Below are 14,524 nucleotides of genomic sequence, written 5' to 3'. Positions count from 1 at the left end.
TAAATCATCCTTAGTTTTCTTTCAAGGCCATCTCAGAAGCTATTTCCTAAGGATTTTTCATCTTACTTCTTTGTATATATATTGTGTCTTCAGATTATTATTTATTTATTTATATGTATATATATATATATATATATATGCTTATATGTATATCAATATACATATTTATACATATCTATATATGTGTATATATATGTATGAATCTATATCCATAGTTACCTCCCCAGGGGAATAAAGGATCCCAGAGGGGAGGAGCTTTTTTTTCCCTATTTATTGCCTTTGTATCTAGCACAAAATAGATGATTAATGCTTGTTGCTCTGAATGCATGTTGTTTGAATTCAAAGTTAATGCATATCATTTCTCTATTTTATCAGATCTACAGGACTTTAGTTTGAAAAATAAAGCAAAGTATTCCTGTCTGAAAATAGAGGCACAGCAGAGTGTGACTGTATACTATTATGCTGATTTGCCATGACATCATATTGGTATATAGTTTACAGGCATGACTACAATTGCACACTGAACTTTCCCAGGAGTTAGAATCTGATTTAGATTGGGTATGGATAGCCAGGCCAGAGAAATGTACACTTAGCATTCAATGCATGTCTCACGATTAACTTTCAAGCCTCCACCAAAATCCTGTTCTGGTGCTTCTGCAGATGACTCTAAGTTATTTCAGGCTTTCCTAGAGAGGCACAAGATCTAGTAATTTGTATCAAGTTGAGAAATTTCAAATATGGAATTGGGGATCAATGGTAGGTGTCTCATTTAAGAATCACCCTAGTTAAATTCAAAGACTCACAACATCAAAGATTCAGAAATGGAGGGGTCATCTATTCCAACTTACTCATTTAGAGGTAAAGAAAAAGAGGCTCATAAAGGTTGATTCAGAGCTGAGGTCAGAGCACCAGACTGGCCACAGATCAATTACATTTTAAGCCATAATAACTCATAGAGACAGGGACTAAGGGCCAGAGGGTTTTTGATCTTCATTGGTGGAGGAAATTTGTTGTTCTTGTTCAATCATAGCTGACCCTTTGTGACCTCATTTGGGGTTTTCTTGGAAAAGACACTGGAATGGTTTGTTATTTCCTTCTCCAGTTCATTTTATAGAGGAGGAAACTGAGTTAAATGACTAGTCCAGGGTCTCACAGCTAGTAAGTGTCTGAAGTTACATTTGAATTCAGGTTCTTCTCATTCACTTAGACAGACACTGAGACATTACAAGATCATGGTTCTTTAAGGTATTTGCAAGTCATGAAGCATTTTTTAAGGGTCTGTGGCACTATGCCAACTACTGGGGATTTAAAGAAAGGCAAAAACAATTTGCCCTAAAGGAGCTCACAATTGAATGGGGGAAACAATATGTAAATCACCATGTGCAGAGAAGATATATTCAGGTTAAAGTGAAATAATTCGAGAGGGATTATGGGGAGCTAGGTGCCACAGTGGATAGAGGGCTGGTACTAGAGTCAGAAAGACTCATCTTCCCGAAATCAAATCTAGCCTCAGACGTTTACTAGTTATGTGACCCAGACCAAATCTCTTAACTCTCTCTTCCTTAGTTTTTTTAGTTTTTTTTTTGGCAAGGCATTGGGGTTAAGTGACTTGCCCAAGGTCACACAGCAGGCACTTATTAAGTGTCTGAGGTTGGATTTGAACTCAGATCATCCTGACTCCAGTGTTCTATCCACTACGCCACCTAGCTGCCTCCACTTAACTCTCTTTGCCTCAGTTTCCTCATCTGTAAAATGAATGGGAAAAGAACATGGCAAACCACTCCAGTATCTTTGCCATGGCCACTGTGCCACCTAGCTGTACTGTATAAAGTATCACTAGAAGGTAAAGACAGAAATGTAGGTCAGAATGAATTACACAGTTAGATCTGGAGCCAGGAAGACCTGAATTCAAATTCAGCCTTAGACACTTAACAACTATGTGATCTTGGGCAAGTGACTTTACCTCTGTTTGCCTCAGTTTTCTCATCTGTACAATAGCACACACCTTCCAATGTTTTGAGGATCAAAGAAGATACTATTTGTACATATTATTATTAACTATTAGTTATATTATTAGTTATTCAGTTAATAATATTATTATTATTATTACTAATTATCCTGACTTCCTCATTCCTAATCTAGTCCTCTTTCAACTAAACTATGCTGACTTTTTGTAATGATGTGATCGGTATCCCTAGAAACAGAATGACCTATCTTTCCTCTTCAAAGAAGAGGAAAAAAAATCCATACTCTTCAAAGACTTAGTTTCAGGTAACCCAAAATGCCAATAGAGAGGCACATGGCAGGCTGAAACAGCATATTACCAAGAAAGAATTGTGCAGAAGAATTACCAAAAAGAATATCATCAAAGATTAAAAAATTATTTGTATTTGTTGTGGTGAGTGAAGGATAATTGATGAATGATCCTATGTATGAATCATGTGATTTAGAGGAAAGTTACCAGCATGTTGGCTGGACCCATTGTGGAGGCTTTCCCAGAGGACAGAGACAAAAGTCAAACAGGATGAGAAGGCATGGATGGATTATACTCTGTACCAATCATGTATGTATTCAATCACAGATCTACTCAATAATGAAATTGATCCTAAATTCTAGAGAAATGATATCTCTGTCTTGTTTTTCTTCTTATTTTAGATAGTACCTAACAATCTGGGCATCAAGAATTATTAACTGAGGATGATTATAATTATCTTGATCATCATTTTAAATCACCCACCATAAATAAACATTAACCAGAGGCACTAAAGACTTTCAGTTGCTCTCAGCTGGGCTGATTTTGTGTTTATATGATCCTGACTTCACAGGCATTTTTGATACAGAGAGGATCTCATATTCTAGCAGCACCAGTGTAGAAGGGCAGTTCTCTGCCAATGTTAAAAGTCTCATGAGTTCTTGGCAGGAAAAGACTAGGTATAGAAACTGAAAGGTCGACAGCTAAGTAGGCTTCTTCCTTGTGCCAATCAATAAAATTAGTATCTCTATCCTTGCATAAAAGGTAAACTCCACCAGAGAAAGTGACTTCCAATCCTGATCCCTACCTAATCCATTTCAGTAAAGGGGGAAAAAAACAAAATCACATAAAAATCTCACATGTGACTCCCAGAGTTTTGGAAGGCAAGTCTGAGATGGAATGTCCACCACTAATGGGCTCTCTGTGTTTCTTGCTTTCCTGAAGAACTCTTCCAATCATTGCAAGCACAGCTAAAGTATTCTTCTCTGTTCTCTTTCTCAGAGGAAGACATCCATCATGACTGTCCCGGCTTTAGTCTCTAGCTCAGGAATGACTGCAGTTGTCAATGAAAACAGGAAGCCAACAGGTATTTTTAAAGAAGCTTCATCCTCTGGAGGCTCCAAAGGAAAATATCCCCTCTGAGTAGTTAGTCACACACATCAAAGGAAACAACAGTCTCAATCTTCATTTGCATCGTGCAGGCATTAGATGTGGTCCAGTTACACCGAGCTCCGCTTGAGAAGGCAGAAGTGCCAGTACTTTTCAAGCCTTGACGGAGACAGAGAGAAAATGCAGCCAGGCAAATAATATATCACCCTGCCAAGGCATTTTCCATTTTTAAAAGGACAGGGCAATTTTACTTTATTTCTGGATACTCTTTGCAGCCAATATCCCTTGACATCTGTTCTTGTATGCTGGCTGGCTGGCCCAAGCACTGGGCCTTGGCCTGCATTGCTCCTCTGAAGGAGCCCAGTTTACTTTGCCCAGCATGCTGAGCTTTGTATAGGAAAAACCAATACTGCCCTCTGGTCTTAAGGATCCAGAAGTGGGATTCTCTTTGGAGAAGGGGAAGTGTCTGACCAATTAAGAATTTATGATGCCAGGCTCTGGACGGAAGAGTATGTGGGTTTTTAGGCTTAAATGAGCAGCAGTAAAACCTTGTGTAGGAGGTTAAAAACTCAAAAGCCAAAAGAAGGGAAGAGTGGTAGGATTTGTAGAACTACCTAGCCAGAAAATTCAAACAGGGGGTCTGGGGTATTTCATGGGGGTCAATGGGTCTCTACCCTACTGCCAGTTCAGGATTAATTAATACCAAGCTTCTTCTTAGGTAATGAATGAATGAACCTTATTTCTGGAATGAAAAAACTCGAGATCTTGGACTATTCAGAGAAATTCCCCAAATTGTTCTTTCTAAGTTAGTTATGTGATTCTCTTCAAATGTGAGATCTTCATAGTAAGAACTTGAACCGTGGTTTTTGTTGCTTCCAAGCTTCAGTTTTTTGCTTGCCTGAAAAATCTCAGGGTGCTGAATGATTAATTTCAACCTGCCCCAGAAAACGTTAGTCAGCCAGCAAAAGGAAATAGCCCAGTAGTAAGGCAAAAGAGTAAATTGACTTTATCTGTGAGTGATTATGTTTGACAAGATGAAAAAGAAAGAATTCCACTGTCACTGAAGAAGACTGCCCTTTGAGAAATCTTTGAGCTGGTCTTATATCAGGTTCAACTTTTCAGAGAATGAACTTAAGTGGATGAAGAATCTCAGAAAGAGTAGGCATTCAGGAAAGCTTTATTTTCAAGCATTATTAAATAGGAATAATAAAATGATAGTCATAATAAACAGGAATAATAAAACCATAGCAATAATTTTTAAAAGTAAGTAATAAGACCTTTAATAAGAACTCCAGGCCTTTTCATAGCCAGGCCTCTTATAAATGAGGGAAATCCTTTTCAAAGACTCCATATTTGATTATATTATTTACTTCTAAAAATGAGTTCTCATTCTGAGTGTGGTCACGCACCCAATCTAACTCCCTCAGGGTGAAACATGGAGGTAGATGGGCTTCTCTCTAATAAGAAGGGAGAGCCAAACTTTGTTCCCAAAGGGGGAAAATTATTATTGTTAACATTATTCTTATGACTTAACATTTATATGGTGCTCACAATGGGTATGGCAGAGAACATGAAAACAAACTTTGCTCCATTTTACAGTTCAAATTATGCTTGAATTTGGATTAGACAAAAGAAATTGCCCACTCCCCTTGGGAAGAAGAATATAATGGAACTACCCTTCTTCCTTCACTTATAGATGACAAAAATCTGGGTTTCTTCATCCTCCATTCTTTCCTCCACAACTCAGTGCTGTTGAAAATGTAGCAAGCAGCTTTTAATGGATTCAAATATTCATAGATAATTTGCTATGGAGATTTGGGAGGGGGTGAGTTCAAGTCTTAGATACATGCTGGATAAAGCTATTTAGCCTCTCATTGGTGCAGGTAAAAAATGGGGTATGTTGGTAAATATTTAACATCCAGCTCCCACCAAAAACCAACCAGACAAAAAACTATTCTTAGCATATATAGTAGGTTCTTAAAAAGTGTTTATTGCCTGACTTATAAGACATTTTAAAATTTAATTGCATTGTTAATATAATCTCCCTGATTTTCTCAAGTCTAGACAAGGAACAGAAAAATAAATCAAACCCTGATTTCTAGGTTTGTCAATGTCTGAAGTATAAATGTTAATACTGAAAATTAACAAACTACTCTCAAAAACCAGTTCCATTTGGTTCCAGAACACTCCTATTTACAGATAAGGGAAACAAGTATTCAATAAGTGTCTACTATATATTAGATATCATACTGTATCACTGATTCTCACAACACCCCTTTGAGGTGGGTACTCTTATGATCTCCATTTTTACAGTTGAGGAAACCAAGGCTGAGGGAGGTGGTGACTTACCTAGGATCACATAGCTAGTAAGGGTCTAAGACTGGCTTTGAATTCAGTTGTTCCTGACAACATGAACCACATCTTGCAGGAGAAAAGAGCTAATTTTAAAGGTAAAGTCAAGAAAAAGACTGGAGTAAGTTTGTATGTGGAACCTCTGGCCACAGTCCCTAGAGAACCAATGTACTCTATTACATTTTAGGCAAGTGCTGAATTACCCTGAAAGGTTAAAAAAAGAGAGAGAGAAAATTTTAAACTATGATTTAAACATCAACCTCTACAACTTCTATTATGGGGACAGCATTGAATTTGTTGACACAATTGAAAGGGAAGCAAAAGACATTGTCTTTAGACCTTATTTACTAGAGGAGCAGATAAAGTGAGTGTTGGGCAAACAGAGCTGTTGACTGACTTCATATCATCAACAGCTTCCTGGTCCAGAAAATTTAGGCTTCTGGGATGGGCAAATTCTATTCCAAATGAGTTGAGCAAGGACATTAGACCCAAATATCTTTAGTTTATATTTACCTTGATCTGATAGGTCTTTACAAAATTAAAGACTATCTCTTGCCAAGAGTCATTATAACATTATGCTCAAGTGAAGTGGCAAATGGAGGGAGGTAAGAAGAGGGTAGATTAAATAGTGAATTAAGGCTTGTAAGAGGCAATGATAGGAATAACAAAGAATACTTAGCAAATGTTAATAAAACAAACAGAAAAGGTTCATAATGGTTTGGTTTAAGGAAGCTAAATATATTCTTCTTCTCTGATCCCCACTTCACAAGCTCCAACATCATATCACAAAACCAAAACATTGAGGCAGGTAGAGGTCCAGAATATGACCTTAAAAAAATGAGTCAAATCAACAAGCTTGTTATGTGCTAGGCTCTGAGAATACAAATAGAAGCACAAATATAGTCATTAACCTCAAAGAGGTCATATTCTAATAAGGGGAAGGCAAGGCATAAAAATATAAGTGTCTTTGTGTGTGTGTGTGTGTGTGTGTGTGTGTGTGTGTGTGTGTGTGTGTGTGTGTTAAGGAATCCAGGAGTAGAATGAACTTCCAGGGTGAAGTTTTTATGAGTTGGTTTTTATGGCATGGTAGAAAGTCCTGTGAAGTTAAGTCAGGGGTGCAGCCTGGATAGGAATCCCAAGTTCTTTTCCATGGTTTGATAGAAGACTTTTTTTTAGAGCTTTTATTTCCTGTTATAGTTGTCTTTTCCTAAGTATTCCCCTGAACTGGATTATTCTCTAAGAATACTTTTACCTCTAATCCTTTACTTATCTTCTTACCAGTTTCGTCTTCCCCATTTTCACCTTCTCAATTCCTACCCTACCCAATTGAACCCTCTTGTGTAATAAAGGAAAAAATTAAAGATTAAAAAAATCCAACCTCACCTATATCATTTTCTTCATTAAAGCTTCTCTGATATCTCTACTAGATGTGGTCTCTCTTCCAAACCTCCACAAAACGTTTTCAATAGCAATTATTTTTTATTGTTATAGCATGTTTAATATTTATCTTCCTCTCCTAAAGTCTCAATCAGATAACTTATGACCTCAGATGAGGTGACTCTAAATTTCTTAACCTGGGACATTCAGAAATCAGGTTAGGTAGGAAGGGGCGATATTAAACAACAGATGGTGCCTGCCGTCTGAAGTCCAGAATCTCTAAATTTAGAGAAAGTCATTACCTAAAGTCTCTCAAGTGAGATAGTGGAAAATCTTTGGCCTTGGAGATAGAGCTTGTTATTCAGTCTTCCTATACCCATTTGAGGTTTTCTTTTCTTTTCTTTTTTTGCAAGGCAGTGGAGTTAAGTGACTTGCCCAAGGCCACACAGCTAGGTAATTATTAAGTGTCTGAGGCTAGATTTGAAGTCAGGTACTCCTGACTCCAGAGCCGGTGCTCTATCCACTGTGTCACCTAACTGCCCCCCATTTGAGGTTTTCTTAACAGAGCTACTGGAATGATTTGCGTTTCCTTCTCTAGTTCATTTTACAAATGAGGAAAACAAGCACACAGGATGAAGTGACTTGCCCAGGATCATATGACTAATAAGTGTCTGTAACCACCTTTGAACTCAGAAAAATGAGTCTTCCTGATTGTAGGTCCTTTGTTCTATCCACTGCCCCACTTTACCTAGGGTAAATTTCTAGCTCTGTTGTTTCCTATGTGACTGACCTTGGACTGAAATGACTTATTATCTTTGGCCTCCAGTTTCCTGCTCTATCAAAACGAAGGGGTTTTATTCCCCAAAGTTCCTTCCAGCTGAAAATCTATGATCTGAAGAGGTGAGTTAATTTTTGACTATAGTAGGTCACATAGTAGCTTACCTTCCAGACCTGGAGTAGTTATTACTAAATTTAGGAAGAGAGATGATTGCAGTTGTACTATATGCCTTGCAGGCAGCTAGGGGGCGCCATAGTGCACGGAGAGATGGACCAGGAGTGTTGAATTTAAGTCATCTGAATCTAAATCCTGTCTCAGCCACAAAGTAGCAGTTTGTGTCTGGGCAAGTGAGTGCACCTCTCTGTTTCCTCATCTGTAAAATGGGAACAATACTAGCCCCCCACCTTCCAGGCAAGGTATCAAATGAGATAATATTTGAAAAGCACTTTGCAACCTTAAAACATTATCTAAATGTTAGTTATTATCTCTTCTATTAGATTGTTTGCCCTGTTAGGGAAGAGAGTTTATCTTTTTTTCTTTGTTAGTCCCTTAAGTCTTCCTGGAATACAGTTGAGGACTTTTTACAATGAGGCTCATTCTAGCCCAGGAAAAAAAAAATAAAAAGACCAAAACAGACTAAATCATTAATAGGATCTGCTTTGTCCTCAGCCATGATGTCTTGGTGACAGCATGGGAACAACCAACCAGTCACTGAATACTTAGAATTTACCACAGTCCTCTCTTTTGGGAATCCTAGTGTTTGAAATCGATTCAATTCACATTTTCCTCTTCTTCCACGTCTGTGAGACTGGTTTAGACAATTTGCAATTTATGGCAATAAATCTAATGACAATTTTATTGCAATCCTCATCAATAATGATAATAATAATAATGATGTTAGTGCTGAGATCACTGGAAGAGAATTAAAAAAATCTTTTTTAGGGGATAAATGTAGCATTATTTCATCTAGCCATTACTACTATTCACCTTCATGCTATGGTTTTTGGACGATCTCTTTCATTCTTTAAAGAAAGTTAAGGCTAAAAACAAGAGCTTTGTGGGCGGTAGTTTATGTAGTATTTTGGGGAACATCTTTATTTCTGGAAAACTTGAGAAATTTCTACTTGTGGAGACTAGGGGAAAAAAACCCAAAGATGATCTGCTGTTAGAAAGGAAGTTGTTTTTATCATTTCAAGTTAAATACACATTGACAGTATAGCCTTAGCTCCAACATATCTAGAAGGGGACTTTTCTTTCACTGATTCAGTTAACTCCCACTAACGGCTGGGAGGAAACAAATATATGCAGTACAAGGAGTTGCTCTCATTGTTACAAGAGAAGAAATACATCCACATAGTTGGGGATGGGAAAACTGCTTCAATTCAATTTCCCCTCCTTTTCTAACTATCAGAGTCAGCAGCTTCATTTCTCTTTCCTGTATTACCTGCCCACCTGCATTATGTTTGAGTGGCTCTGAAAGTGGTAGGTATTTTGATTTTAAGTGCCAAATGTTGGCATCTCACCTTACTGTTCGGATTCTCTACATTTGCTGTGTTTACCGTTTTACTTGAGATGGCAAGAATTTTCAGAGAGGGTTTGTGACTGCTTTCATTTCTTCCCCCATGCTGGATGCACTTGCCATCCTGAGCTATATTTCTTCCTTTTTTCTTTTAGGTTTTTTTTTTTTTTTTTTTTTTTGCAAAGCAATGGAGTTAAGTGGCTTACTCAAGGCCACACAGCTAGGTCATGATTAAGTGTCTGAGGCTGGATTTGAACCCAGGTCCTCCTGACTCCAGGGCTGGTGCTCTATCCACTGTGCCACCTAGCTGCCCCCTGAGCTTTATTTCTTAAGATTCTTCTATGAAATCGAAGTTAGCCTTTCTAGCTTGCTATTTTGTTAAAAAAAAAGTTTTATCGATGCCTTTTGTCTTTATATTACAATCACTTCTGGAAAGAGGCTTCCCTCTTTTCCCCGACTGAACCATATAAAGAAAAACAATGACAGCTTCCAGTCTAGTTTGGCAATTCATTTTTCCCCTTATTTTTGAGGAAAACATTTGCAACAGATCAAGCGGATGCTATGAGCTTTGAACATTTAGAAATTTTTTCCTTTTTCAAAGTAAATGCCCACATTGTGCTTGACTCACTCTTAAAATTAAGTGTAATGTATTTAATTTTTGCCCATATTACTTAGATTCTCCTGCCTCGTCGCTTATGAGTCACCTGTTGGTCCGGGACGGAATGAAGCCTTTTGGAAGAGAGGGAGGGGATGGTCTGGGACCACGGCGGGGCAAGGATGAAGCCGTGGGGGGGGGGGCGGGAGTGAGGAGACCCGCTAGAAGGGATGGGGGAGGGGGTGCTCGGGGCAGAGCAGAGGGCCGGGGGAGGCAGGGGGCTGGTGGAGGACGGAGGCCCCGGGCAGACCCGGGCCTCCTGGGGGAGCTGGCAACAGCTGGAAGCCGAGGCCGGGGACGGGCCCGTAGAGTGGGCGCAGCTGGGGGAGGGCACCGAAGGGGGAGGGGCACCCGCGCCCCCCCCGGGAGGGGGAGGGGCGGAGGCGCGCGGCGCCGCAGCGCCTCCTGGCGGCCGGCCCGGCCCCCACCGGCCCACGGGCCCGCGACGTCCCGCTGGGCTGAGGCCGGAGCGAGGCCCCCCTCCCCCCGCGCCGGCGGCGCCCGCGCCTGCGCCCTCCGCGGCCCGGCTCCGACACGCCGCGGGATCCCGGAGAACCCCGCCCCGGCGCGGCTCGGCGCGGCGCCGCCGCCACCGCCGGGACCCCCACGCGCCCAGAGTGGTTTCCCCGGGAACGTCCTTCAGCCCCGGGAGCACGCGGGAAAAGCCCCGGCCGGCCAATGAGCGGGCGCCTTCCCCGTGACGGTCACGCCGAGGGGCGGGGTCTCCCTCCGCCGTTCCCGAGCTCCGGGAACCCCCTTTGATTGGCCCGGGTGGCTTGGGAAACACTGTAGCAACGCCCAATCCGAGAGCGACGTCCCGGCCTCGAGGAGATGTCCCGTGTCGGCGCCGCGCCGATTGGCCGGCCGTCTTGGGCTCCGGCCACTGGGAAGCTTTGTTTAGGTCGGGGAGGCGGGCTTTCCCGGGAGGGGGTGGGGAGGGGGCGTCGAGCCGCGGCCAATCCCTCCGCGCCGTCGGGCGGAGGGCGGCCAATGGGTCGGCGGGAGAGGCCGCTCCTCCCGGAGAGTAGCGAGGCCCCCGGTGCCGGCCGATTGGCGGCGGCGGCGCCGACTGACGGGCCGCGGCGCCAACGGGAGCGGTGCGTGGGCCGCGGGGCGGGGCCAGGCCGGGTGCGCGGCGGCGGCGGGGTGGCTGGGCCGGCGGCGGCGGTACGAGGCGCGCGCTCGGGGTCCCGGTCGCGAGGAGGAGGAGGAGGATGTGGCGCGCGGAGGGGAAATGGCTGCCGAAAACAAGCCGGAAGGTAAGAGCCGGAGCGCGAGGGGGGCCGGCGGGGGGCGCGGGAGGCGGCGCGGGGGGGCGGCCGGCTCCCGGCCCCGCCGGGCATCCCGGGCAGCGGCGGCGGGCGCGGGAGGCGGCGCGGGGGCGCGGCGGGCGGGCGCCCCCGGCCCGGGGGCGGGGGGGGAGGCGGAGCGGGGCCGAGTCCCGAGGGGACCCCGGGGCCCGCGGCCGCCGCGGCGACACCCCTCCTCGCCGCTCCGCCGGGGGCGGGCAGGGGCCGGGGCCGGGGCCGGAGCGGGGCCGGGGCCGGAGCGGGGCGCGCGGGGCGGGGGCCGGCCCAGGGCCCCGGCGCCCGCCCGGGCGGCCCCGACCCGGCCCGGCCCGGGCCCGCGGGTGGGGGGGCCGCGGCCCGAAAGTTTGTGCGCGCGAGGCCCCCCGCGGCGCGCGCCCCGGGGCCCCCCGGCCCGGCCCCGGCCCGGGCCCCGCGGCTCCGCCTCCCGCCTCCCCGCCCCCGGCCCGGCCCCGGCCCCCCTCGGGCGGCAGGGTGGGGTTCCGGTTTCCATGGCGAGGGACGAGCCGGAGCCTCGCCCCCTCCTCCTCCTCCTCTCCCCGCCGTGACCCCGATGGCGAGCCTCCCCCCGCGGGCCCGGGCGCAACTCCCGAGTGACCGGCCCTCCTTGCCAGGACAGGGGCGGCGGAGCGGCCTCCCGCGCCCCGCCGCGGCCCCCGGGGGCCCGGGCCGCCCCCGGCTCCTTTCTCGGAGGGGAACCGGACACTTTGCTGGCTGGCCGAGCCGACGCTCCTGCCCTCCGCCACCCCCGGGCTGAAGGTGAGCCCCCCCCCCCCAGCCCTTCGGGTTCCCCGGGGTTTGGTCTCCCAATGATTGACTGATTGATTGATTGATTGATGCCTCTCCAGGAACCACAGCGAGCCAGTGCCCCTCTGCCCCTTTCTGGGGTGACCCACGGATCCTTGGGTCTGCCCGGGCCCCCTTTGCCGCCTCCCCGCTGGCTCCCTTCCGGCTTGGCCAGGACCCTCCATTGTGCCCACTACTTGAGCACCAAGGGACCACATCATTACTTTTATGTCTGAAGCAAAAAGGGACATACGCTCTTCCTGTTTACCCTTGAATCCTAGCCAGGGGCAGCATCCACCGACTGACTCTGCTCTCCTTTGGCTACAGGGGCTCTCCTGTCTTCTTGGAGACAGGAAGCGCACCCTGGTACATTCTCATGTTCTTGAACCCTGGAGCCCTGGCTGAGGGCACCACTAACTTTTTTTTTCTCTTGGAAGGAGACTCCTCCAGTCTTATGGTGTCTGCTCCCTTCTCAGCCATATCTTGGGGAGCTTACATTCCCTAGACTTTTTCTGATCCATCTCGAATTGCCTCGAGATTGGCTTTGGTGAAAAGAGGCCTTCTGTCTGCCTTCAGCTAAGAAATAGAACATGTGGGGAAAGGGGTTTCCATTTCCTGGTCCCTGTCTTCCTCTCCCCTCTTGGGCCTGGTGTTTCCACTTTTGATTCTGTAGCTGTCGGTCAGTGGGTAGAATGAATCCTTCCCATATCCCATCATCCCATATTTGGGATAAGGACAATTCCTGTGATCCTTTGCAGTCACATTGGGCATCTTGGCCAGGAAAGTTTGCATTGTATGTAAGTCTACCTACACTCATACACACTTAGGTAATGTAAGGAGTATGAAGTGACAATATAGATGTTTGTATGCAATCATAAATTTGGACATATGTTCATGTGTATGCACTGTATCTTATCAATAGGAGAAAAATCATCTATACATTAACTTGTCCATAAGCTTTCTCCCTCTTGAATTCCCCCGTTGTGTTATGTTGAGCCAGCAGAGAGGGAATATTTAACAAACCACACAGTCGCTGAATCTCCTGAGGCTCAAACATTCCCTTGGACTTTCTTCTCCCTTTGGCACATTCTGAATATGGGGGTTGGTCTTCTTCTCTCCTCCATGTTGTATAGGAAGAAATGATCCTACCTTGATGCCTTTAACTGCTTTGATCAAGGTGAGGAGAATTCTTGTGTTTTTCCAGGTGGGATGTCAGGACAAGTACTGACTGACCTCAAAAAGAGTTAGCAAACCCATTTCTTTGGATAATTGAGAGACCTTGCATTTGCTAATACTGTGTTCTTCTCTAATACCCTTGAGTATCTGGAAACACCTGTAACTCTAGGAAACTGTGGAGTCAGTGTTACCTACAAGAATCCTCTTCTTTACATTGACCATTACTTGTGTCGGCACATGAGAGAAATACCCCTACTTTTGAGACAAAAGAAGGCAAATGAACCATAACTTTGTTCCATTCATATATTTTGCTTTATCTTGTCTTCTCTGGTTGTAGCTCCAAAAGCTGATGTGGATTCCACCAGCTGTCACTCAGTGGGAAGGCCTTTCTGTTTTGACCATTTGTGTTGACCAAACCCACACACTCCACAAGCACCTGCTAAGCAGATCCTGAGCCTTTGGGCCTCTTTGGCACTTCACTGGCAAGGTGAACTCTTCTTCCTTGCTGAGTCAGTGAGAGAGAGAGAGAGAGAGAGAGAGAGAGAGAGAGAGAGAGAGAGAGGTAGATAGTTGGACCTTGGTTTCTTGAGACCATCTTACCATGAATGCTTAATCACTCACACCTACTTGCCAGAAAGATTCAGAAAGATAAGAACTGGATTGCTTTTTCCTTTTGGACAACAATGGTTGTATCATCCACCTTGTATCCAGTTGGGATAAAGTTATGTTCCCCCCCCCCCCCCCCCCCATGTAGTGTTATAACTCTTGGTACACAACTAGATACTCTTAATCGTTATGTTCTATTGGATGGAGTTTATGCCCCAAAAAGTGAATGCATTCCCATTGGTGGATTAGTCAGATCTTTTAATTAATCATTCCACAAATTTCCTTTTGGATAATTTATTGCTTATTAACCTATCCACCAGAGGGTGAGAAGGGAAAGGAAGAAGATTTGAAACCAAATCAGTTAATTTTACTACTTCTTTGTGGTCCTGGTAAAAGATTAGACTAAGTCTAGAAAGTTGAAGGTTGAAGGTTTTATCTAAAGTTACGATTTTTGGTGGGTTTCATGTAATTGGACCATGTCTGTTGCCCATCACCACAGATAATAAATAGATCATTGACTTGTTCCCTCTTACAGCCAAGAAATGGTAGTCTTCTTCTGTAAAGACAATATGAGACTCTAAATTCTTTAATTTCTGTTTTGTTTTGT

At 44.8% G+C, this 14,524-nt stretch overlaps 1 protein-coding gene across 4 annotated transcripts in view; it reads left to right on the top strand.

Annotated features, from left to right (window-relative positions):
* Positions 1–10,999: 10,999 nt before the first annotated feature.
* The window catches only part of LOC141509213 (calmodulin-binding transcription activator 1-like), an 849,778-nt gene continuing 846,253 nt past the window's right edge, over positions 11,000–14,524 (top strand). For all 4 annotated transcript variants that reach the window (XM_074218572.1, XM_074218574.1, XM_074218573.1 and 1 more), the window contains exon 1: positions 11,000–11,301. In XM_074218572.1, coding sequence (XP_074074673.1) covers positions 11,277–11,301 — 25 coding nt within the window. In that variant the 5' untranslated portion in view covers positions 11,000–11,276. The remainder of the gene's footprint in view (positions 11,302–14,524) is intronic.

This window comes from Macrotis lagotis, chromosome 1, assembly GCF_037893015.1.
Source record: "Macrotis lagotis isolate mMagLag1 chromosome 1, bilby.v1.9.chrom.fasta, whole genome shotgun sequence".
NCBI lineage: Eukaryota > Metazoa > Chordata > Mammalia > Peramelemorphia > Peramelidae > Macrotis > Macrotis lagotis.
Note: the sequence above shows the minus strand (reverse complement) of the source record. Positions and strands in the feature narration are given on the sequence as shown.